Source organism: Porites lutea, chromosome 2 (assembly GCF_958299795.1).
Source record: "Porites lutea chromosome 2, jaPorLute2.1, whole genome shotgun sequence".
Taxonomy (NCBI): domain Eukaryota; kingdom Metazoa; phylum Cnidaria; class Anthozoa; order Scleractinia; family Poritidae; genus Porites; species Porites lutea.
Window position 1 is genome coordinate 34,019,030 of NC_133202.1, and position 26,628 is coordinate 34,045,657.

The 26,628-nt window shown below is 37.7% G+C and overlaps 1 protein-coding gene, 2 long non-coding RNA genes and 2 pseudogenes across 3 annotated transcripts; all 5 read right to left on the bottom strand.

The window, feature by feature from the left end:
• Positions 1 to 1,691: 1,691 nt before the first annotated feature.
• LOC140928418 (uncharacterized) lies at positions 1,692 to 7,719 on the bottom strand. The gene is made up of 4 exons (XR_012164645.1): positions 6,645 to 7,719; positions 5,457 to 5,581; positions 4,698 to 4,724; positions 1,692 to 3,152 (listed from the first exon to the last, which is right to left on the bottom strand). It is a non-coding gene; the product is annotated as an uncharacterized lncRNA (long non-coding RNA).
• A 2,827-nt stretch (positions 7,720 to 10,546) lies between these two features.
• On the bottom strand, positions 10,547 to 22,916 carry LOC140928419 (uncharacterized). The gene is made up of 12 exons (XM_073378169.1): positions 22,855 to 22,916; positions 22,596 to 22,645; positions 22,020 to 22,059; positions 21,768 to 21,817; positions 21,443 to 21,485; positions 21,234 to 21,283; positions 15,413 to 15,461; positions 15,179 to 15,228; positions 13,177 to 13,216; positions 12,741 to 12,819; positions 11,527 to 11,562; positions 10,547 to 10,870 (listed from the first exon to the last, which is right to left on the bottom strand). Exons 1-10 carry the CDS (start codon positions 22,870 to 22,872, stop codon positions 12,769 to 12,771), a joined length of 441 nt encoding a protein of 146 aa, XP_073234270.1. The 5' UTR covers positions 22,873 to 22,916; the 3' UTR covers positions 10,547 to 10,870; positions 11,527 to 11,562; positions 12,741 to 12,768.
• Positions 16,790 to 18,611, bottom strand: LOC140928272 (uncharacterized; annotated as a pseudogene).
• Positions 17,717 to 21,163, bottom strand: LOC140928287 (uncharacterized; annotated as a pseudogene).
• A 706-nt stretch (positions 22,917 to 23,622) lies between the features above and the next one.
• On the bottom strand, positions 23,623 to 25,646 carry LOC140926899 (uncharacterized). The gene is made up of 4 exons (XR_012164500.1): positions 25,055 to 25,646; positions 24,526 to 24,565; positions 24,259 to 24,308; positions 23,623 to 23,731 (listed from the first exon to the last, which is right to left on the bottom strand). It is a non-coding gene; the product is annotated as an uncharacterized lncRNA (long non-coding RNA).
• Between the last annotated feature and the right edge of the window lie 982 nt (positions 25,647 to 26,628).

Genomic DNA, 26,628 nt, shown 5'->3' on the forward strand with positions numbered 1-26,628 from the left:
GAATGGATAGGTTCATTCTGTATTCGTAGTTATATTTTCAAGTACCGAAAGAAAGAAACTTGTTGTTTTATAATAAAAATGTTTAGGAATTGTTGTTCGTTCACCCTTTAAGACGCCATCTTGAATTTTGCTTTCACACCTGACGTCACTACCAAGCACAGATGAAGCACAAACAACTCTTTCATTTTTCGCGAATTGTGTGACGAACGATATTCTACTTTAGAATGGGGTCATTGTAAGAATCATTCATTTGGGATTTTTAGGCTCGTGTGTACTAAAAGATAGTTGATTCAGATTACTTTTTGTTACGTTTGGTTTTGCCAATAGGTTCCAGGATTCTAGATTTACAATGTACTTTTAAGGTATGCTTCTTTAGCTTAATGTACGGAATCGCGTAAGCGTTTCTGCATCGAAACATGACAAGCCCTTTTTATTTCAGTTGTGAATGCTTTTGTAAAACAGATATTTAAACATCATAACGAGAGCCAATATATAGTATTACTGCTTCTATTTACAGATCTCCCTTCCTTAGTTGTATATTGCAACTTTCAAATATGTATTTTTATCTTCAGTAACATTTTACCCGGGAAGAAAGCTTGGCTACTTGAAATGTTTGGTCATGATAACGTCCTGTTACGTACGTTTTATCTGTTCTGCTGTGTTTTTTCAGGCTAGCACCTTCGCTTATCTTTTATTTCACTGAACATTAATTGATTCCCATACAATTCTCTAGACTAATCCACTTACATGTCCTTCCAAAATTAGTTGAGAGAATTTGTTTGAATACTAAAACATTTTTTCCTTAGGTGATCATTACTTGTCATAACCTAAAGTCTTGCTGATGTGTTGTTAATGAAGGGTAAAATTGTTTTTGTTAAAACACAGTACCTAGTGCCGTCAACAACAATCCTGCTTTTAGGTGCGGCTTTGAGTTGTTTCTTCATTTTTTGGAGCGGTGGTGGGTGATAACGTTTAAGTTTGCATTTCAAGATAACATATAGCTGTTTTTATTAGACTCTTTTTTAGACGAAAATGCAAACATCGTGTAAAACTGACTGAATTTAAGTGTATAAATGTCTTTAACTATGGGACAAACATAGGTTTGGCGAACTGTTATGTACAACACAATGACCCACGTGTCTTCTCGGTAACAAAAAAAAAAAAGTGATAATGGTTTCAGCGTGCTAGATTTTTAAGTTAAAGCTTATCTAGCACTATTTAATTTCTTCTTTTGTTTCTATGTTAGCCTTTAACCCCCACACGTAAAGTTTCAAGTACTCCTCATGGAAAACACCTGGTGCTCTAGACAGTGTTTGTATTTTCACACTCACTGACTCGTGAAATTTACCAATCAACAATGTTCAAAGTGGCACGGGAAGCAAAAGGCGGTTTTGTCCTCTGAGTTTATTAAGTCACTGTTGGGCCGGTGAGTTTTTATTGTCACTCTGCAGTGAAATGTGAATTCCGGTTACTACGGATACCAAGAGGACATGCCATGGTGTCTGTATTGTCCGGTTGTCCATATTAAGAGGGCTCTCAGAAAAAAAAGAAAGTTAGGAACAATTTTTTTCACCAAAGATAAAGACCACAGAAGGCAAACAGGACGAAAGATGCGAACGATAACTGCATAGTGAAACTTTTGTAGTAGGAGGCAGAAAACTTTACAAGGCTCAAACAAGGGACTGGGAGAGGTGAACAAATCATAATCATACATGTTACTATTTTGCTACTAATTTTTTTAAACTTTTAAGTATTAAAATCATATTAACCCAAAGAAATCGGCAGTTTTTTGAACGTGGCACAATGCCTACAATTAGCACATGACTGTTGCAAGGAAAATAGACCAGTGTGAGTAAAAGCGGGGTTTCTGTATAGCCCGTTATGTCTAAAGGCTGTTTTCGTTGTTGTTTTGCTGCTGGATGATATCTGGAATTTACCCACGTGCCAATAAGTGAGCTCAGTTTCCACTGAATTGGTTTTGGATCGGACAGTAAGGCTGCCCATAAATAATATATAATAGTTGAATTAATTTACTACTGTAATTTACTCGGATTGGGGTCATTCATTGACGTTATTGTGATTAGAAATGCACAAAAGGTAACTTTTATTTGTCATGTGCAATGGTTTTACAACAGAATTTATACAAACAGGTACCATTTAAGCACTTTGAAGTTTTCTTGTCTTAACAAGTGCTCTTCATTTTGTTTTTAAATTGACATAAGTGTTCGGCTGGATTTCACAGAACGTTCTTTTATAAATGCAACGCCAGGAAGTGCAAAGATTATTATGCAGAGCATAAACAGGGATGTTAATTATGAAAGTTGTCTTCAAATTTATTTTACTAATAAATTGTATCCAACGAATTTTAAAAAAGTAAGAAAAGTGTTTTGCTATCAGTAGGAAACGGTATTTTTACAACACAGTTTATTAAATTCTAGTTACCAATCACAAAGCTAACTTGCAGATGAAAGTTAACATTAACCACTTACATGTAGCCAAACAGAAGATGGTTTTGAGCCGTCGAATAAAGTAATGTACGATTTAAGTCTACAAAAATAAATTTAAAACAAATCATGGAAACTGTTTTGCTGTCAGTAGGAAATGGTATATTTACAACAAAGTTTATTAATATTCTAGTTACCAATCACAAAACTGACGTGCAGATGAAATGAGTTAACACTAACCCCTTAGCCAAACAGAAGATGGTTTTGTGCCCTCCAATAAAGTAATGTACGATGTAAGTCTTCAAAAATAAATTTAAAAAAATCATGGAAACTGTTTTGCTGTCAGTAGAAAAAGGTATATTTACAACAAAGTTTATTAAAATTCTTGCTACCAATCAGAAAGTTAACGTGCAGACTAAAGTTAGAATTAGACACTTAACCAAAGAGAAGATGGTTTTGAGCCCTCGAATAAAGATAACATTTAAATCAAAAAAAAAAAAAAAAAATCATGAATTTGTAATGGAAAAGCATATTCTATTTGACAATAAATAGTCCACAGGCATTTACATAACATCTCTCCGTCATGTATTTACATTAAATATCTTATTATTACTTTTTGTTAAATCTCGAATCATTACTATTTGATTCTGCACATCAGGAGGATTATATAATTGATAACTTCTGTTGTAGTTATAATTCTTCTGTTACCTGCAAAGAAAACAAAATTTCTTGCTTTAGACCAAAGCAGCATGTATGACGTGTGGCCTGTTAGACTTATTAAACTAAGTTAAAAGTCGTACGTGTTGGGCTCAGGTTATGTAGCAATTTTCAATAAGTGGGTGAAGGAGTCAGACAGTCATGAAAGTAGGAACTGTAGAGCTGTTTGTGCAGTGCCGTAATTGGATAATTTTAGCGAGCGCCCAAGTCCAATTAAATAGGGGGCTTGGCTTCCTCACTGTCAGTTACAAATGATTTGCTTGTCCTATCAGATTTGTACCAAACGGTTTGAAACTGTATATTATTGCTTTTCTTTGAGAAACCGCAGAACCAAAAAAGTGATTTGGTGTGGAAAAAAAAATCAAAAAGACCATCTTTCAACTGTATCTTACAGTTTCTATTCAGCTCAAATACAGTTCAGGTGTTGACACATGATCTAAGTTGGTAGTTGAAAGCTACATTGCTTTAAATGAGGACCGTTGAGTCTAGATTTGCTGTATCAAATAGTTGTTTCCATCGTCAAGAATCACTGGTTTTCATGGTCGTAGGTGTAATAAAGTACGTTTCACGTTGTCAAATAAAAGCACTTTCAATAAAAAGTCTTTTGTTAAAATGTTAACAACCTAAAATCGCCGTTTAAAAGAACTATGTACCAGCGCGTTTTGTTTTAATTTTGCACAAAGAATATTTAAAACTAAACAATCTCAGCGACTACTAATCGACAGGAGGTCGTCGTTCATGTAAATGGTTTTCGATACGTTGTTCTCTATTTATGTATCGTGATAATATAAAACTTTTATCAGAATCAACATGCTTTTGTTTACGTATCAGAATTCACAGTTGATACTTTCGCATGGTACTTTCTATTTTCCGACATAAACTGGATTTTAAGTTTTGCGTCTGCGAGTGAAATTTAATCGAGTGTCATCATTCTTATTTATTCTTATTTTTCACTTCTGTTTCAAAGAAATTTTGCAACATTCAAATGGAATTTTTTACATGCTACTTGTTATGAGTCCGTGGATGAAATTTCGTGGTGTGACCATACAAGTGAAGCCTTCACAGCAGTTCTCTATATTTCATGCAGTTTGAAATAAAATTTGGAATTACTGTAAATTGCTAGTTTGACCAATTGTAGGATTGAAAGGATCAATTAGAAGACGCACAAAAAGACAATTTTAAGTCTTCGTTTGAGGTATACTTTGTTATCTGTTGATGAAAAAATTTGGTCACACCGTAGGAAAACTGAGAACCATTTTATTCCGATCATATGAAGTAGCGCCATGTGGAAACATTACTGAAGCGGTTTTATTTCTGTGCCGGAGATCACATCCATGAATGGGTTTAATTGGAAGCTTTGCGTTATTGGGCAACAACTTCAAGAAAGAATTATCGAAGTAGAGACTTGGCCTTGTCTTATAAAATATCAATGACATGTTAATAAGACAACGAGCAAATTGTGGAAGGTAATGGCATTGATATCATGACAGTATAATAATGTTACAACTAAAACGATATTACATACAAAGTACTTACATAGTCTTGCCCTAGCCATCCGAGTTTCTGTGAAAGAAAACTTCAAGAAGTGAATGTTGTGGATGTTTTAAGTGTGGGTAAATGAAGACGTAATACTAACTAACATAGAAACATGAACTAGATAAAACAAGCTTTAATTAATGAAATATCAGGTGCAAACGGAATTATGCGTATTTAATCCTTCACCTTTCAACCATATCCCGCAAGTTTACCGTTCATTACTGTTTTCAATTCCGTTTGAATGCGAAACCTATATTCTTTTTAACCCAAGTGCTTCTACTCATCACGAGTCCCGTCACAATAAACGCCTCTGTTTATTGCAAACAGCTCATTTGTTTTCAGCTTATTTAAGTCAAACTATAGCTGTATATAATGTGTTTTTGTATTTTGCACTATGATAGGACCAACATTCCAATAACATAGACACGTGCCTCTGTTAAGATGACCTCACGTTTTGCTAAGGTATTCATGAAGCCATGCTCTTGTCAATGCTCACTTGATTCTGGATTGGTGTAAACTGCTGTATATTTTGATTTTAAATTTAGTTGAAGTCATGTTGCTGTAAAAGGTTTTGTAGATTCTCGTTTGGATATATTTCAAATAGATGAGGATTAAGAGTTTTAGTTCAGCATTTTTGCAGTTGAAACTTCGACTCCAAGGACCCATCAGTGACTTTAAAAACAGAAGGGCTTATCGCACGATCTTAAAAAGACATTTTTCTTACATTCGTTCTAAGGAATGAGTTGGAATATCTCTTACCTCAGGTTTAGTCTTAGAGTCAAAACTATGTGAAAGTCGGGAAAATTCTGATTGCCTTGATGACCAATGCGCAGTATCTCGGCGAGTAATCTTCTTAGGCGATGGATCAAGCGCATATATATCACCTGAGAAGAAAAGGAAAGCATATTTGTAACGGAAACAAGAGTTGACTTTAAATTGTTAGCTAAATGACGACTGCGGAGTGTGCAAAAATATGTCAAAATCACTTCCTCTTGCGAACATTTAAGATGAAAATTGAGTTGGAAAGTTTCATGAGGCAAAGGAAACTTCGTCTTCTATCCTGCTTGAATTAACTTTAATGTGTTGTGGAAATTGTAAGAGGTGTTTTGTCTACTTCGCCGCCTCATATACATACCTACATGCGACCTTCATTATCTCTCGTTAAACAAGGCTTTTCAAAGATAATTTCAAAATATATGATAACAAACAAAAAGGAGTACAGTAAATATATAACAAAAAAACACAAGAAACATCGTTTATAAAGTTCTATGCCGAGCAAAGTAGCTTACTTTTGAGCTTTCGTTTGAAGCTTAAAACATCTTTGCTAAGTTCCATATCTTTACTGTTCTGTAATAGAATCTTCTCTGGCCACTCGCCGATTTAAACAAGGGAATATGTAGCGATTGAGACTTTCTAGTTGCTCGCCCGCTGATGTTAAATCGTTTAGTAAATTTAGACGTATGATGATCCGGTGCTAGCCCATCATACATTTAAATGCCAGAGTGGTACTTCTAACATAGATTAATTTTTCTACTGGGAGCCCATTTAATTCTTTTAATAAAGGAGAAATATGGTCATACTGTTTGGCCCCGCTGATAATACGGCATGCATAATTTGGCAAGATTGTAACTTACGCATATTTCTGTTCGAAGTATTTGCGCACACGCTCGAACAATGTTTACTAAATACTAGATACTAAATACTAAATACTAGACTACTAGTTTACTAAATACTAATGTATAAATTGTATTAATAAAAATTTTCTTATTAAATGCAAGTTTAACGCGATTTATATCAGCCAGTCGAGAAAAGCATGGTGAAACGGTCTGTCCAACATTACGCCTAAATCTTTCCCACCAGGTACTGGTAGCAGTTCCTTTCCAAGCGATGAAATTTTGAAGTCGCCAAGCTCCTGTATCTACCCCGTCTTATCATCATTATGCTCACCTGATTCCCGCCAGCTTCCATTATAACGTTAACAGTTGTTTCTCAGCTCCTAGTAAGTAGTTAAGAGGACGAAGTTTAATGCTAGACGTGCGTTTCCAAATGCTGCTACTCCTTTCAGACAGGCGTGAATCGAATGCAGGTAGGTACTGTTTTAAGTTCCAGGATCTTAATATCCTACTGAACTTTTAAGAAATAGAGACAAAGTGGGTAACGTGCTTCCTTCAGAACCGCTGTTTGTGGTTCTTAAAGGTGTTTTTGCTGATAGTCCTTGTTGCGTTGTTATCCACCTCGTTCGTACCCATGTCCTTGTCCGTTCTTTAAACTTGGCCTGGCGGATTGCTTGTGGATCACAGGGAATCTCCCACCCCCCATTCCGGATGACCGAATGGGGAGGCCCCCGTTTGGTCGTGAACGCGATGATGTCATCTGCTGAGACATTCCGTAGATCATGATCTTGAAGTTGAAGTCGCCGAAATCATTGCCACAAATTCACCACTCATCTAAGAACCGTCGTCATTGCCACGCATTTCTAATAACCGATGTCCGTAGATTTTGAGGCACAAGTCTTGAAACACAAGTCCACCAAACTGTTGTCAAGCAGAACCCGAGCCCCACATGACAGTAATGACGGTTATCGCAGACGGCTGCTTCCCACCTTTTCTCTTTTGTTTCATGGCATAGTTGTCGTGGAAATCACTTGTTGTCTCTCTCTCACCAAAGAGCATAATCGAAAATAATGGACACGAGGCTATTCGAACGACATTCGTAGGTGACGATGAAAGCGGCAGAGTTGCTGACTCGAGGTGTGTGCAAAGCTACGCGTTCATTCACATTTCAATCACTTTAAACTCATGACTGACTTGTCAATCAAATCTGTCAGTCTCTCTAATAGCCTGTGTCCGTTTGGCCACTGGCCACTAAAAATATGTCACGGTTGTACCTTGTTTCAATATACTGGTGAAAAGACACAGAACAACCGTCGAATTATAATGTCTGAGTGATGATTTAGGTTCCAATGCTACCTTGAGGTGTGATTAGTGACTCATTACAAAACAGAAACGATCAGGGACAGCAACATATCTTGTGATCATTGGCCGTGAAAGCTTTTGGCTGTTTGACGTCTGGTATTTGAAATTCGAGAAACTTAAACTTAATGGGCGGAGCATTGGAAGACCCTTAACTTAACATACCTTCACAGTCGACTAATTTCCTTAATGATTTTTAAATAGTTTAAAAATATATGTCCCCGACAACTCTATCGAGTGGCTTTAATTTAGTTTGGCTATGAACACACTTTATACGTAGATGGTGTAAATTGCACACACCCGGTGGTAACTTTTGACTGAAATGGTCAGGTCTGAAATGGACTTTGCTCTTTAGCACCTGAAATCTAAAAATATTCGATGCATGAACTTTCAAAATCAATGAAGTCAAACGAATTAATAAACAGCGACTTAGCAAAAGACACGGAAACATCGGGAGTACAAGCGAATTAGCCAATCCTAGCGAACGGCATCCTGTGATCATTGAAGTTTCTAACAATTACGTTGCCGGGTATTCTGAAGTTTTGCTGTTTTGAGCATTATTGTGAAAAGGAATTCATTAAATATAGGGGGCGGGGCATCGGAACTACTTTCCTAAGTTAGGAGACATGTATTGAGAACACTGTGGAAAATATACTTGCTGGTATTACAGCTAAAATGTTCCTGAAACCGATATCAGTTGGAGTAACTTGAGTTCCTTGGACTTTGCTCCTGCGCCGTGTTTTCAAACATTTAAAAGTAATGCCGTTCCATGAATTGTAAATGAAAGTAAACACATGGCGTCCTGATGGCTGGATGCACCGGATGACCCATGCCATCCCGTCGTTGTCTTTTAGGTTTCAAGTATCTGGGAAAAACAGCAGCACGTACAGAACACAGTTACAGCAAATATGACTCTGTCTTTTTCCTAAGGAATTGCGTGCAGTAGTACAATTTCAAGTTTTTGTTTGCTTTCAGTTGCTTTTTTATTTGCTCTCAGTGCCAAGTAATTATTCATAAGTCAGGGAATGATTGTAATATATACCACTATTCGTATCTCTTTCATTACTGACGTGATTAGAAAACCGACGCAATACAGAGCACAGTGGTATGCAAATCTCTTTACTGCATAGACATAAAGCGCCCCTTTAGAACTGGATCGGTGGTTCTTGTCACTCACAAAGAGTTTCTTAGAAATCATCTGATGCTCGAAGTAAAAGCGTTCAGAAAACTTGTTTGTTCTTACTGTCAAGTCGACCTTAGTGCCAGTGACCCAAGATTCCCTTCTTTTGTTTTGCTTTGATTTTTTGGGTCTGCATGACTAACCATGTGGCCCTTGTGATGAGTGTTAAGTGCCACATGTCATTTCTTTTTCATCGTCAATAAGCCTGTGTAAATATTTTTCCGCGAACTTGTTCCCCTTTGTGGCGTGTCTTTGTTGTGAACTAAGGAAAGTTTCAAAAGCTGTGATCATTACATGGTTAACTTAAGCGTCAAAATCTCTGTAATTTTCACGAAAACATTTCCTACATGTGGCAAGATAAATCTTTGTTCCATAGTTATCATATGGCTTTATTTAGCTCATATTTAATGTAGACGGAATTAGTTGTTTCCTCGTTTCTACAATGAGCTTCAGTGTCTGTGTTTGGTTAATACGCAAGCGTAAGGATATGAAGGCTGCTTAGAGCCGTTTACATGGATTGAAATGGTCAGGTGACATTGTACCTAGGAAAATCAAACTAATAAAGTCGAAACTAGTTCATTCTTCCAATGGCCTTTGTTTCATAACAATCGAGGTGACGGAAATGACGCTATATGAATAAACAATTGCGCTTAAGTTTCTATCCTTGGTGGACACGCGAGGGTAAAGGTGAATCAGCTAGAGAAAGATCTCGTTCCAAGTAATCTATGATTAACATACATGTATATATGTATACACTAACACCTTTCTGCCCTTTCCATCAAGATTTGAAATTTCCGTTGTGACGAAAAGCCCTAGCCTAGGAGGACGCGACTGCCCCCTCTTATCTATGTATGTTTTTTACAAGGGAAGAGTAGGGGGGGAATCAACATGAACTCTACTCTCTCCCCTCACGTTTAAATTATGCTACGCAAGTAATCAGCGAACGTCAGACTATATATCTGCTTTTAAAAATTCATTGGACGAGGTTTTTGTGATATCCGGAATAATTGAGGTCGAGGTAAGTGTTATCAGCCGAACCGAATGCCGAGACCTTAGCGAGACCTTGATTATTCCGGATATCACAAAACATCAAATCTTATAATTGTTTTATCATACAACACACCGTCGAAGAACACTGTTTGAAATTGCTTCTGGAAATCATGCATTGTGCGTTCAACCCACGTATTCAGTCAGTTAACTGCTATCAGATAACTAACTAATCTGTAGGTTGCTCTGATTGTTAAAATCAACCCTTATTGTCTGTAGTCTCTTAGCCAATGAGAAGAGAAGAGCTTTCGATTTGAGGACGAGGACGACAACGAGTACGAGATTTAACTTAAAGTTTTTTTCGCGTTTTTTAATAATAAAGTATTCAACCCGGAAAGCTTCATTGTACTATTTTTCACCTGAAAAATTAGTGCGGTTATTTTTATTGGAGACTCTTTAACCCTTTTCCGGTCACAAAAAACTCTTAGAAGAATGACAACGGCTGTCATGTTTTCCCGCCAGAAAATCTGGTACTCGTAGTCGTGCTCGTCTCAAAATCGAAAGCTCTCTATTGTGTACAATGTATAATAGTAGTATTTATCCCTCCGGTATTCAGAATTCTGATGAAAGCATCTAAGCTCTCATGCGAGTAAAATTTCATTAAGGGTTCGCAGATTTTTGTCACGCCACTATAAAATTTACCAGACCTAGAAACAAACTTCTCTCTTTTTTCTTTAATACAATTTCTCTCTTTGCATTATTTATTTGTCTAACTTATGAATGATACAAAATAACAGAAACTGTTCGTTTGTTTCAGTTTGATCTCCTTCATCTCGAAAATATTTATTTACATCTATTAGCCTCACGTCAGCCATGTTTCCCTCTTTATAAACTCCAACATTGAAGTGTAGTCTTTCGAACGTACTTTACTGATTGGTTAGCAAGTAATGGTTGGGATGAGAGTATCCCTTTATTTGTTTTCATTGTCTTCGTATGATTCCTTCTGACCTCCCCAGAAAAAGATTCGTTGTACTCTGTCCGGGAAAGATAAAACATTTTTACATCAGTTACTAAGAACATTTAGGTGTTAATGGAAAGCAACTACAGTCGGTGTTCTCTTTGGGCTGACCACCCTCGCATATATCTGTATCTTAAATTCAGTACCTAGAATGTCCTTCAAATAATAATACGTCTTTTCTTTCGTTTTTGAAAGAGGTTGGGTCCTGACACAACTTAATTTTGTAAACCATACTATCGTTTTTTCGCTGTTTGGTTTGTTACAAATTGTCCTGAGTGTACGTTTTGAAATAGAACTAGATATCTTCTTGCCTCAAAACATCAAACACACTGAAGTAGTTTATCATTCGTGGGTAACAAAATCTTTAACCTTTTTGGACATGTTAGTTACAGTTATGTTTGAGCGGTAGGTGTATGGCAGGGTACTAATAATATATTTTGTTTTCAGTACTGGTACAGGTGCACAAATATAATATGCATTTTCGGGTGGATCAACCAGGATAGCCATGTTGGTGTTGCCACCTGATGGGTAAGCTGTTTGGTACCTGTCAATGAGCTTTCTTATTTCTAATTTGGCAATGAATGGGGAGCCGTCATACTTTTATTGGCAGTGATGGAGATAAGAAGATCAGTTATTAATATGGATCTAACCAGTAGACAACCAGACATGTACCTTTCAATATTTGCCACAGGACAACTCGACCTCTCCCTGCATAAAAGAGGAAAACCTCTGACAGTAAGTATTAGAAATAAAAGTTGTAGGCACGCATTTTCTTCTGATTATTTGTAGTTATTCTGTTAGACTTTTAGTCATAACGATTAGTCAAATACATCTTTCAGTTGTCTAGGTTAATTATTAATTAGTTGTTTACTGATTAGTAAGCATTCTTTTGCAATGGTAAAAAGATTTGAGGTCCAGCGTGTTGGATTATGCATATACAAATATAAAAACCTAACTATTAAGTACATTGTAATTTTGGGAAAATTTTTTAAGAAACTATTTTTTTTTGGAAAAAAAACCCTTAAAAACCTAAGTACATGCATTAAAAATAGTTTTAAATGGACTAATCCTAATTATAATCCAGCCCAAGAGTATGTAACAAACGTAAAAATAGATAAAATTATATACAGTTCATACACTGGCCCCTTGTGAAATTAACACCTTGTGAAGTTGTGCTAAAGTGGTCAAGGATTTGGTTACAGCTGGAAACTGATTCCACATGTGGGCAATCCTGTACAAATAGGAGCTGTGCCTGACAAGGCTGTTGTATGGAGGCGGCACAACATTTAAGCCACTACCCTGTAAATTGTATTTAGTTAACCGAGGTGTAAAAGATTGGGAGATATAATTTGGGCCATCTAGTTTGAAACATTTAAAAAATAGAACAAGCGATCGCAGGGCACGTCTTTACTCAAGCGTAGCGTATTAATAGCAGCCATTGCTAGGCAAAAGTCATAGGTAGCCGAATTACCTAGATTCAGTAATGTCTTGATCGCATATTGATTGGTGCGTTCGATGTTATGTTTCAAGGCGTTAGATATGCCCAGAAGTAGTGGGCAACTGTATTCTAAATGCGGTAACACGTAGGCTTTATAAAGAGAAATCAAAATGTCTGAAGGAACTAAGCGCTTAATCCTCCATAGTGCAGCTATCTTAGCATACGCTTTTTTCAGCATGATTGCAACGTGGGGCTTGAAAGACAAATCCCGATCGAATGTAACGCCAGTAACGCCAAGAATCTTGAGGGTTGGTTCAATTTCGATGGACTTGTCACCAATAAAAAGATTGTATGGGTACTGAGATTTCCCCAGTGTCATTGCCTGAGTTTTAGTAGCGTTTACTTGCAGAATCGTGAACGCCGTAAGCTAACTGTTGGCTAATATTACCTGGGGATTGACTCCGCCCACTTAAGATTTAGCCACATAGAAAGAATCTGTGCCATTGTCTTATAACATTTGCTTCTGCCTACAATCAGAGCACAGCAGAAATATTAGATTTCGACTTTGTAGTGAAAGGCTGAGGTATAGGTTTTCGTATAGGTTGACAACTAGTGTGATGACTAGTAAGGAACACTCTGTGGTGGAAGCAGCCTGGCTGGGTATTCAGCACGTTGGACTCGCAATCCGTTGTTGTCCCAGTCTGAGCCTTAGGTGGATTTGTTTTGCTTATAAAATGATAGTTAACTGGTTTGCGTCCCGCCAATTGGGTTTTTTATTCTTTGGTTTGCATAATTTGTTTGGGTAAAACAGTGCTTGTAAACGAGCTGGGAAGCCAAGTGCTCATCCACTATAAACAAAGTATTTACCAAGATTTGGTACTTACAATGATAGTCCTTATTATAACGTCCTCCTGTTGGATTTCCCTGGAAAACACACAACATTGGTCACCCTTCGATTGGAGAAAACCCAGCTGAAGATATCTGAGCAATGTTAAGCTGTGGTTGTGGATTCTCCAATTATGACAACGGTTTCATAAAGTTCAATGTAATGATGATCACTGTATTAACGTGTCAAGCAAAAATCTAGCGGAGGGTTTCCCCACTGCTAATAGGGGACACCTAACTTTCTAAAATACAATCTAAAAATACAAAACGAATTAATATAGAGTCGAAACTAGACTCTACTAAGAGTTAGAATTAGAAACTACTAATGATAACTCACTAACATACTACAAGAACTCCATTTATAATTATCAAAATTCTAAAATTTTAAAATTAAATCGTAATTAAGAAAATTTAAAATTACGAATTGCAAAGGTAGCAGCCACTACATCCATCTAAAATGTTACGTAAATCAAAACTGCGTATCCGGGTCTTGAACTGCTTAAGACTAGCAGCCGATCTGTCCTTGCTTGGTATCTTGCTCTAGAGTCTTGGACCTAGGTATCGAATTTGAGTGTTTTCCGTGCGTAACTGTTAAGACTAGGTTGATAAAAGTCTTTCTGCCGTAAGTGTGGCTGTTGGTTAGAAACATGTCACAAATAGTCCGTGGGCACAAATTATGTTTAACCTTATACATTAGAATACATATGTCTTGTAGTCTCCTATTATGTTTATTGTTTATTGTTTGTTTGCCAAAAATTGTACAAATGAAATAAATAAATCTAATTACTTAAACTCTCATGGCGAGGAAGCCCAAGAGAAGCCACCGGGCTTATAAGGAATGGGCTCCCTCAGTTAGATAATTAGAACGAAATATCATCATAATTACACATGGGGAAATCAATGGCAGAGCTACAGTAAATCTTAAAATAAGTATATTAGATAGTCGTACTAATCATAGTTCTAGGCTAAAAAAAGCGAAATGACAAAAAGAAAAAAAAACAAAAACGAAAGAAAATAAAAGAGCAAAGGACGAAAAAAAAAAAATACATATATATATGTAAATTACTATTTATGATGGTAGCTTTGCTTTCACTAACAGCTGTTGGTAGCTACACTGCTTGTCTTTTAATACAGCGCGCAGTCCACGCTCCTGTACTCTCTCCAATCTACGGGTGTCCGAGGCTCTACAAAAATGCCACACTAAGTGGCAATATGTTAAATGTGGAAGAATAGCTGCCTTTAAGAGATTTAATTTGGCCTCAGTTGGTATGAGATTCCTCAGCCTCATTCTCACACCTATTCTCTGGCTAGCTTTCGTACAAACATTACTAATATGCAAATTAAAATTAAGACCACAATCAATAGTTACGCCTAGGAGCTCTAAATTGTCAGATTGAAATAATATATTGTGTGTTTTTTAACCTTGGATACCACACCTTTTCCTGTTTGGTTCTAGTGGAAAATCAAAATCCTTAAATGGTTGATTTGAGGACTATATAACCGAAACAGAAGAAAAGTAAGCTCTAGACTAAGAAGTTTATTCTACGCAGATCCATCCTGGATGGAATTGATTATTGCACTGGAGATGTTGTGTACCGGAGTTAACGGTTGCTGCTCGATCGTCATAGAGTTGTGTTCTTTGATTGCAGTGCCATATGGAAAGCATTTTTTTAGCTGCCTAACCCCACCCTAGCTTTGTGATCTCCTGGACAAGGTACCTAGCCCAACAGTGATCACTAAGTTCATAATTGTCTTTTACTGTCTGTTCACCATATTGGAGAGTCCATTACTCCAGGAGCACATTTACAAACCTTCTGTCTTTATTTCATGTCTAATGCTTAACGCATAGTCGTCCTTAACCACCTCAACGTCTCTTAACTATGGCGAGGAATATTTCACTGCAACAGATACCTTGCCTTAGCTTTGTTCACAACATCTCCTTCAATGTGTCATGGTTTGTAAAAGATGCTTGATCATATGGGCGAGTGGATCTGTCCTTACCTTGCCCGTGTAGCTTGCAGCAAATGGTGCCGTACTAGGTGTATGTCATTCTAAAAAGAAAAGCATGCGATTTCTTAAGAAGCGCGTCAATCCCTCATGGTGAAAGATATAAAGGAAGCGTGGAGAGATGTGCACTTGCTGAAGTGGAGCATCTCAAACTAAAATGTTAGAGATAATGAATTGTTCGTGTTCAAGTGATATAAAACTACTAGTAGACCATTAACGTGAACTTACAGTCACTGTATTTATCATTGTCTCTTCGTCTTCTCTTCGATACATCATCCTGGAAAGCGATTCATTTAAACAGGTTAACATCTTATTGCAGTTGTGATCATTTTAGGAAAAACTGTTGGCCTGAATGCAGTAACAGAAATGGAATTGCTTGTTAATCCTAAACGTTTGGTGACGTAGAGAAATTAACTAAACCCTGGACATTCAGCAAAGTGAAGTGTTCTTTAAGATCCTAAGAGAGTAGCATTAAGAACGGGGAAAGTAGATGATTTTGATGGCTGGCCCTTTTATCCGATTGAGGACTTTAAATTATTTGGAGACAGCAGCAACAATAACGGGTCATTCCACAGTATTTCGCTCGTTGCGGAATCTACATTTAGAGTGTTTGGGTATGGTGTATCTTGAAATCTAAACCACTGAGCAGAGAATTATAGGTCTTCTCTATGGAAGATGAAAACTAGATCATTGTACTTTGGTAGTTTGATTCAGGCTGATTCTTACTATCGGGAGGATACATTGAATTATTTTGATGTTGCGGAACCTTCTCAGAAAATCCTGTTAATCTGAGAGGACTTTAAAATGCTTCTCTCCTTAACAGTAAAGGGGTATTCATTTTTCTTACATTAAGGGCAAAATGTCCCATTTTTTTCTTACATCTCCATAAAAATATGTTAATTTAAAAGATAGTGCTGTTGCGGAATCTACGTTACGGATTATACAACAGGTAGTTTTTTTGTAAATATGTAACAGTAACACTACCATAGCAGATAGTGGACAGATAATGAAGGTTCAGGAAACATACAAGAAACACTATCATCAAAATAAGTCAATTTCTTCTGTAAAATAAGCACACTATGTGACAATGAAAGTAATCTCAAAACGTGGAATGATGTCTGATGACTGTCTTGAAATTCATGGACATGCAATTTTGACCACTTTTATCTTGTCTAAACTCATTCCAAAACTAAACATAACTACGAGTGCTGCTATCTTTCCATAAGAAATACAGTAAGCAATGTGGGCAATATTGAACATAGAAAAAAAATGCCACATTGACTAGAAACTATGGTGTGTGAATGTCCTCAAAAATGGAGCCATAACAATCTGATGTAAAACAGACATAGCCAAAACGATAAATCAACATTAAATTCCTAAATATAGAGAATGTCACCTTCATCAAGTTTGTTAATGTGAAGCACATCTTCAATCAAATAGTTTTAAAAACAATGTCATCTTTAGGAAGTATCACTTCACAGCTGAGGATCTACATAAGTTAACGTTGGCAGTATGTGTGTTAAAGAAAAGTTAAAAAGCAGAATGTACTGATTTTGAGCATTGATCATTGCTGTGTTTATCCATGAGAACGTGTTTTTTCCTCCACTAAGAAAGTGATTGGAAAACAGCTTCCAGATCCTGAAGATCAAGAACTTCAAATTTTCCAGTACCTTTCAACTCAACAGGGCCATAGAACACACATGTGCTATGTACATTATCAATATCATCGTGCTTTGGCCAGTCAAACCTTTCGATGTCTGTCTGCCGTATTTTGTGAAGAAACTTGAATAGCGTGAACTACCTTTCATCAGGTGCACTTAGTGCCCAACCTATGAAATAATTGTTAACATAATCCACAGCACAGTATATGTCCTTCTCAATGTTGGATGGTGATGGTTCAAGTAAGGTTTGGTTGTGGAGCTCAAGGATCATATGCCTTCTAAACTGAGGAGTGCTTTGCTGATCTGAAACCATGGTGCCTCCAGTGACCAGGCGCCTTGCATAGAGGCAAGTAAAAACACCACAGTCCCAGCTGTTTTCCTGCTGTGGGAGGTCAGAGGGTTTGTTTGCAACAAACTGCCACTGGCTAACATCAAGGCCCTTTCAACATTCTGCAGCAACCTCCACTTTTTGAGCAATGCTGCCCCAGCACTTGGCTTTACAAAGTTTCCAGCTTTGCTGTCAGACTGCCATTAAATTGACCTAGGGAAATGCCGCAACAAGGAACCAGTGGTCACTTCCAATAGGATTGCACGAAGCAGGAATGATAGCTTGCTGTAAAAGGCTTTCTTTCCCTCTAGTGGGAAGGAGTATGACAGCTGTTTTCTATATTGGTCCTATGGAAACACCACTACCTCTACACCATCGGTTCTAGCTGCTTGACGAAGTTCTAGATAGCTATCAATGACAAAATTTGTAAGATACTTAGTTTCCTCCACTGCATGACCTCCTTCCAGTGAACACAGATCACTAGGGGCAATGATGGCCTTGCCTTTGAACCCCACATGGTTATCTACAATAGCAGGTGCCAGACAGGCTTTGTAGGAGCAAGAGCAAATGGGGCTGAAATCCTAAATTTAGCAATTATTTCGGTTATCAACCATACTGCACTGCACGGCCTCGGTGGATAACACCCTCCTCAATCTGCAGAATTCTTCATATCCTACGAAAGCCGAATTCGTTGATGTAAGTTCATATCGATAATGCATCTTTATCTGGAAGTTTAGGAGATAAAGGTCTGTTCAGGTCTGCAAATATACTCCAAATAGCAGGTGTCGTTCGTCTTCATGCTGTTCTTACCGTGTTTATAGACAATATTTCGCCGTGAAACGAGTAAAATGGTCCGCCGACTGTTCATCCATTTTGTTCTCACTACCAAAACAACTGAGCCTCGTCCCCAGGTTTCCTCGGTTAACGGTTCAATAACCTGCAACCAGGCTGCACTTTTGACGTCATTTTGACATCATCGGTTCAATATGACAATTCTTACCAGATTTGGTCAACAGTAGCTGATTACGGTGAATTATGTGCGTGGCTTCAACCAATCAGAAACGGGGAAATATTTTGAATGAATAATAAGGAAGCTTTTGGCACAGAGGCCTCAGGGATCAGGATGCGCTCTTGGTAGCCATCACACTTGAAGAGCTGCAAGTTCTTAGCAATGACTAGGGTTGAATCACCGGACTTTATGACATAGTGGACACCATGTGTTTGTGGGATCGCTTTTCACTTCTGCCAACTATGAGAGATATTATCTGCCACATCCTTTACTTCCTGCTCAGAAATGTACAAGACATTGATCTTTTTGCACACTCTCTGAGAAGTGTCAAAGAATTCCTCTGCACTGTCTACCACTGAATTATTTTGTAGGACTGAACGCCACACTGCCACACCTCTGCTCCTATTCCATTACATGGTCCTTTCCCATGGCCTGTTTTAAAAAAGCTCCAATTTGCCTCACTTCTAAAGTCTTCCTGATGAAACAAAATAGTAGAGAGATTGTATCTTATTTTATTTTATTAGCTTCGCCTATCACTGAACAATAAATAATAAATACTTAATAGGCAGGTGTGGCACAACAGCGGTGAACCAATTACAGTTCTTAAACTGAAAGGTGGTGCCATCACTCCAGTAGTGGACCTGCTTTGCTTCAGTGATTTTCTTCACTTCCTCAGGTATGGCTGGATTGGAGGAGTAGACACTTGATTTATCATGGGACATTTCATCACTGACCACAGCATATGATTGGTGTTCCAAGTTTCCTTGTGAACCCCTCAGGTATACAACTGCTGTGAACAGTAAAGTTTCCTTCGACCAATGAGCTGCCATGATTTCATATTGGTGTTTTAGTGGAAAGTTCTCAGCAAAATCTTCATGGATGATGATTTACCCTTTTCCTTCAAATACTTTAGTTCTTCATACTTTAGTTCTTCATAAATGTGTCTTCCAAAGGGGCTGAGCTGTGCGATGAGATCTCCCTTTGCATCTGCAGCTGTACTATCCACTCGCTGTTTCCTTACTCTACCATCAGTAGTAGTATCTCACTGATAATATGAAACTGGCATGGTTTCACCACAACCTTTAAGAAGGCTTCTCATCTGGCCTTTCTATTTTATATTCTGAGCACTCACTGGCCATGAACTTCAGGTCTTGAAAATTGCACACAGTGGCATTTGATAAATCGTCTGCTGACTTTGGAATTCCTGGAAGAACATTGCGAAGACCATTAAGGAGTAATTCGGTGTTTTCGTGGTACACATGCACACCTCCTGATCACGTAAGCAGACTGGTACTACCTGGCGGTGCCTGAGGGAGGCAAACTTAGACAACCCAACTTGTATGTTTGACTCTGCTTTGAAGATCTCATAAATCTCCCATATATTCAAAATTCGTAGCCTCTTCTGCTTTTGCTGTCTCTCTGCTGGTGTATTAACAAAAACACAATCCTTTCTTCCAGCACACGTTCGGATGATGTCGTCTCTTGAGTAGAATTCTTCAATTTATTTTATTTCATCACCTAACCGAGCATCAGACCTTTTCCTTCTGTCAGCTCCTTCCAATGTTCTTCTTTTAACTGGGTTGTTACAAACTTCCAGAACAGCTCTTTTCTTGTCTGGGGACATGCCCTGTACAACCTTGGCAATGACATGAGGGATTTTAGATGGACTCTGTGGCAAGCTCTTCTTCACCACTGCTTTTCCAAAGCTTTGTGGACCTTTAAAAACTGATGTGGCACCAGTAGCTCTTCTGCTATCTTTAGGCCCTTTGCTATCTGTACCTGTACAGTGACTTCTCCTTTTTTCTCTCCAGCGACACTGTGACGCTGTCTTCTTCAACTTCAACAATGCTTTCTCCTTTTCACTTAATGAAGCCCTCTCCTTCGCCTGCTTAGCCTTTCTTTCTCTGTCCTTTCTTCGATAAGCCAACAGCTTGCATTCATCATTTTTCAACTTTTCTCTAAATTTTCTACTTCTTTCAGGACTCCTAGAGAGTTTGCCATGCCTTGCAAAGCTGCCAAGTTATCAAAATTACCCAGGCATACTCAAGAAATGTAAACTGCACATGCTCAGTAACTTGGTAGTGCCTAGTCCTCTTTAACCGTGACCATTAAGAGAAAACACACTAAATCTAGTCACAAAACAGTGGATTGTCCTGAGTCAATATTTTCTCATGTTGAAAAGCTTTTTTAAAAATTGTTTCAATTGGCATAGATGTTTTTTTGTAATGGTGACTTAAATCAAGGAAAATATAGCCTGCGAGAGCAGACGGTTTTCTCCAGGCTCAACCCGCCAAGATGGGTCAAGCCCAGAGAAAACTGTCGTCTCTACCAGGCAAGGAAAATGTTACAGTTAGCACATCACAGTATTCTGACTCATAGCTGTTGTTTCTTTGACAAAATTGTAGATTCTGTTACAGCATTGTAGATCCCACAACAGAATAACACGTGATGTTTTGGCCCTTGGGAGAAAAAAGTTTAGTCTTTATTAGTCTAGCACAGCGAACATCTTTATGTGAAGTAGTCGGCTGATTTTATTATTATTATTATTATTATTATTATTATTATTATTATTATTTCTTAACTCACAAACGAAACTTAAGTGTGTCAAAATGTTGGGGAATCTACATTTTGCTATTGGAACGTAACTCCTGCAAAGCCATAACAACCAAATTGACATTGACTACTTTTTTATAAAAAGGACCACTTTTAGAATATATACAGATGTCTTCCTGAAAGTTCCAATATTTAATTACAAAGTATTTGTAGATTCCGCAACAGTAATTTCACGACTGTTGATAATTAATCATAATTTATGCTTGTGTGCTGACTTGTCCCTGTGAAGCATTATTCATAATAAAAACTTAAGACACTGTCCTGCACTTTAAAATGCATCTGAGGCTCATTTGATTACATTTTGAAAATGCATGCCCAGGTGTGAACTACTGTGGAATGACCCTAACAACAACATTTACCAACTCCATAATGCATCTATTAGCAGTATCACCGTGTTCATAAAACAAGAACTATCAATCTAAAGGAATCTTAACATACCTTGTTGGGCTGTTCTGTAGCAAATGCTCCCTTATGTGGTATATTTCTTCCTACAATAAAGATACAAAAAAAGAAGTCTTTATAACCTTGTCACCTCTGTGGTATTAAAAAGTGAAGAACGTTTGTTTAAGTGATTAATTGACGCTGTACTCTGGTACAAACTACGAAGGAAACTATACTTATGCCAAGTTAAATGGATTAAAACTTACATCATTAGTTCTCATAATGAGAACGTCACGCCGCAAGGAGTTCCTGGAAAAAAACATTAGGTACATATCAATTGGTTATCTTCTAAGGTTAGTAATAATGCAAGTCAAAAGGTCCCAATGCCTCCACAGAAGTAGGACATATTGTGCTGTGAAAAATATAGGTGATGGTTTCAACCAATGTTACCAAAGTGGTGAAACAAAGTTCTCTTGACTAAAGCTGTGACCTTTCCCCCTCATCTTAAACGAGACAAAATGCACCACGCCTAATCATAAAGTGTGGCTTTGTAATGTTGGCTGCCGTTCTCTATATATGTCATTTACTTACATAGCTTGTGAATTTTGATGGTTGGCCTGTCTAATTAAACATGCTTCATTCTACAAGGAAGTAAAAAAATATACATTCCTCACAGCTGGTGCAATTTGACAGTGGGTAGATTGTCGAAAGTCAAGTTAAAGTTATTCCCAGTGAAAATGCCACGTATGAAAAAGCTTTTATATGACTATTTCATGTGAGGTGAATTGTTACATAGAAAAAATAAAACTTCAAACTCAAACCACAATAAATGCCAGTACTCACATGCACTGTAGTTATCATGAGCTCTTCCAACCACGTGGTACTGGAAAAGAAAAATGAACATTCTGGTATGGATGTCAAAAAAATTATGTGGGGCTAGAACTATGCCATTGCTTGCTGTTCTCTCAAAGTTCATTGTTCGTTTGGGTTCTGGAGATGAATTTTTCATGAATGGCTTATTTCTTTGTTGCCATTGATAGTTTGCAATTGTAGCACTCGTAAAAAATATATGCATATATATGTAGTGATCTTAGACCTTATAAACACTTCTCATTGTGACTGACGGCAAAATCTCTTTTTTGTGAAATCTTTATACCGTGTTCTTCTCATGATGGAAATAAACTCGCGAAATGCCTCCACACAACTATGAAAGTATTGGGCAGTGAAACAAATAGGTGATGGTTTCAATGAATCAAAGTGGTAAAACAATATTCCCTTGATTAAAAGCTGTGACCTTCCTCCCACCCCATCTTAAACAACACAAATTGGCTACACCAACTCCATCACATCTCATTGTATACAGGGTTTATAGTAACATTTAATGATAACTGCCCTTCTCTATAGGTGCCATTTACTTACATAGCTTGTGAATTTTGACGGTTGGCCTGTCTAATCAAACATAATTCATTCTACAAGGAAATAAAATAATACACATTCTTAACAGCTGGTTCACGTTGGTTAGATTGCCGAAAGTCAAGTTGAAGTTATTCCAAGTGAAAATGCATTATGGTCATGCCACGTATGAAAAAGCCTTTATATGACCGTTTGATGTCAGGTGAATTGTTACGTAGGTAAAATAGAACTGCAAACTCAAACCACAATAAATGCCAGTACTCACATGCACTGTAGTTATCATGAGCTCTTCCAACGACGTGGTACTGAAAAAGAAAAATGAACATTCTGGTATGGATGTCAAAAAAATTATGTGGGGGTAGAGCTATCCTATTGTTTGCTGTTGTCTCAAACTTCATTGTTCGTTTGGGTTCTGGAGATGAATTTTTCATGAATGGCTTATTTTTTTGGTGCCACTGATAGTTTGCAATTGCAGCCCTTGTAAAAAATATATGCATATATATATATAGTGATCTTAGACCTCATAAACACTTCTCATTGTGACTGACGGCAAAATCTCTTTTTTGTGAAATCTTTATACCCTGTTCTTCTCATGATGGAAATCAACTTACGAAATGCCTCCACACAACTATGAAAGTATTGGGCAGTGAAACTAATAGGTGATGGTTTTAATTAATCAAAGTGGTAAAACAATATTCTCTTGATTAAAAGCTGTGACCTTCCTCCCACCCCATCTTAAACAACACAAATTGGCTACACCAATTCCATCACATCTCATTGTATACAGGGTTTATAGTAACATTTAATGATAACTGCCCTTCTCTATAGGTGCCATTTACTTACCCAGCTTCTGAATTTTGACGGTTGGCCTGTCTAATCAAACATAATTCATTCTACAAGGAAGTAAAATAATACACATTTTGAACAGCTTGTTCACTTTGGTTAGATTGTCGAAAGTCAAGTTGAAGTTATTCCAAGTGACAATGCACTATCGCCATGCCACGTATGAAAAAGCCTCTATATGACGATTTTATGTGAGGTGAATTGTTACGTAGATAAAATAAAACTACAAACTCAAACCACGGTAAATGCCAGTACTCACATGCACTGTAGTTATCATGAGCTCTTCCAACGACGTGGTACTGAAAAAGAAAAATGAACATTCTGGTATGGATGTCAAAAGAATTATGTGGTGCTAGAGCTATGCTATTGCTTGCTGTTCTCTAAAAGTTCATTGTCCGTGGAGATGAATTTTTCCTGAATGGCTTATTTCTTTGTTGCCATTGATAGTTTGCAATTGTAGCACTTGTAAAAAATATATGCATAAATATATAGTGATCTTAGACCTTATAAACACTTCTCATTGTGACTGACGGCAAAATCTCTTTTCTGTGAAATCTTTATACCCTGTTCTTCTCATTTTGGAAATAAACTCGCGAAATGCCTCCACACAACTATGAAAGTATTGGGCAGTGAAACAAATAGGTGATGGTTTTAATTAATGAAAGTGGTAAAACAATATTCCCTTGATTAAAAGCTGTGACCTTCCTCCCACCCCATCTTATAAAACACAAATTGGCTACACCAACTCCATCACATCTCATTGTATACAGGGTTTATAGGAACATTTAATGATAACTGCCCTTCTCTATAGGTGCCATTTACTTACCCAGCTTGTGAATTTTGACGGTTGGCCTGTCTAATCAAACATAATTCATTCTACAAGGAAGTAAAATAATACACATTCTTAACAGCTGGTTCACTTTTACAGTAGTTAGATAGACGATAAGTCAATATGAGGTTACTCCAAGTGAAAATGTATTACGGTCATGTCACGTATGAAACAATGCTTTATATGACTTTTTGATGTGAGGTGAATTGTTACGTAGATAAAATAAAACTACAAACTCAAACCACAATAAATGCCAGTACTCACATGCACTGTAGTTATCATGAGCTCTTCCAACGACGTGATACTGAAAAAGAAAAATTAACATTCTGGTATGGATGTCAAAAGAAGTATGTGCGTCTAGAGCTATTGCTTTCTGGGCTCTCAAATTTTTTTTTTTTTCTGTTGAAAGTTCTTTTGGGTTCTGGAGATAAGGCTTTCGTGAGTGGCCGAAGAGGTGCTGGCGCCATTAATAGTTTGCAAGTTAATATCTAGCACTATCGTAGCTCTTAAAAAATTAAGTACATATTTTTAGTGATCTGAGACCTTACAAATGCTTCTTCTTGTGAAAAATCTTTAATCTTTATACCATGTTGTCATATTTAGTCGTTAGAGGTCGAAGGGAATTTTTATGTGGTAGCTCGAATCTTACTTGACACGTGTTTTAGATCGCTTTTTTTGTAGTATTACATTGGTGGTGGGAAACGATACTTGTTAACATAGCTTCTAGAAGGGATTGAAGGTGAAACTGATCATGGTTTACATGTAGTTTCAGCTAAAACAAAGCGAATCTCACCTGAAATTGGTCATGGCTGTTGATACCATCACGTTGTGTTGTTTTGGTGGGATTGTGGGTATCTTGCATCACTGGTCACGTGCCTGTATTTGCATCGATACTGAATGACAAAGTATCGGGAGCCTTCTTCGCAGATTCCTAATGGAATGCACACTATCTGTTTAGTTCATCGTGGTTGTTTTTGGTTCTAAGACTGTCATTTGATATGTTTTAGCATTCTTTGTACCAGTGTCTTGATGCCTGTGTAGAATGCTGACCGGTTGACCGAACTTTTCATTTCATCGGTACTTTGTTTCTGAATAAATACAGTCGGTGATTGCACTGACACTTGTTTTGGCTCGACACTCTTTTCCTTTGCGTTGTAACCAACTGAATTCCTTTCTCAGGATTCATTTTCTTTGATAGTTTCAAAGATAACGGTTCTCTTTCCCTTTGGATAGCCTTGTCTCTTCTGAAAAACAACAGTTGTGCTTGACCGGAGAATAGTGAATGATTGGCGTCAAGCAGTGTCTGAGATATGTGATCTCGGCATGGTCTTATGAGTCAGCTGTTATTGTTTCCTCATACACACGCCATTGAGGTCACAAAGAAACCAAAATAGTTGCAGCGACAAGTGATGAGATGAACGTTGACACGCTTAGGCACACACCGGATATTAATTCTAGTTTGATTGACGTTGGGTAAGAGTCCGTGACGTTAAGAAGGTTACTAAATCTTGGCGATTTTTCCCACGATTTGTTAACTTTAGATGTTAAATGAAGTCTTTTTTATGGATGCAACGACATATTTCGCCCTGATAATTTTAATGTCGTGGTGAAAAGGATCCGTTTAGGTTCGTGATGGGTACTTATGTCAAAAACGCGGCCTTTCTTAAATGGCTTAGCCGTCGGTGATTTAGCAGGATTCACGCACTCTAATGAGAGACGCTGTTTTAGCTTACAGTTAATCCACTGTTACGATTTGGTATCTTTTACAAATAAGGCCAGCGTCTGTTGGAACGTTGTGATCCTGAGAATGGTCTTGCTGCCATGCACAATAGACGTTTTGGGGAGCGCCGGGGGGGCTCAAAGCGCGGGGTGAAGGCGATAGACACGTCAACCGAGAGGAGGAAAATGAGAAAAATAACGTCTATAGACTGGATATTGCTTTGTCTCTTCCGCCCACACACGTCCTTCAATCAATGACCAGAAAAGGCGTTGCTGTAACGGTGCCTGCTACTGTACTGCCATCAAAATGTTTTCTTTCGTTGATCAAAAAAGGAGTCGCGACATATTATCTTGTGTTTACATCTCTACAAAGTGTTTTTGGCTTTCCGTATACCCAAGAAATTTTTGAATTCCAGTGCGCCAAAACGCAGGCAAAATCGTGATGCAAGCGTCAAAAATAAAGAACCAGGATTGTTGTTAGCTCGCACAAACGTTATTAAAACCGAAGCACTGGTGCATTAGGCCTCTTGACAGCCGCTCGAGCTTGACTCACACAACGCTTCCTCACCCCACCCCAATACTTGCGTTACTCCAGATGGAGTGGGTACTGGCGCGGAACCTGAGGTGTTGTGAACTAAACTCGCGATA

Coding starts and splice junctions, on each gene's coding strand:
- LOC140928419 (XM_073378169.1), bottom strand. Junction 13,217..15,178: donor CTGCAAGCTACACGGGCAAG/GTAAGGACAGAT, acceptor TGTGTTTTCCAG/GGAAATCCAACAGGAGGACG. Junction 12,820..13,176: donor TTATAATAAGGACTATCATT/GTAAGTACCAAA, acceptor CTCTGATTGTAG/GCAGAAGCAAATGTTATAAG.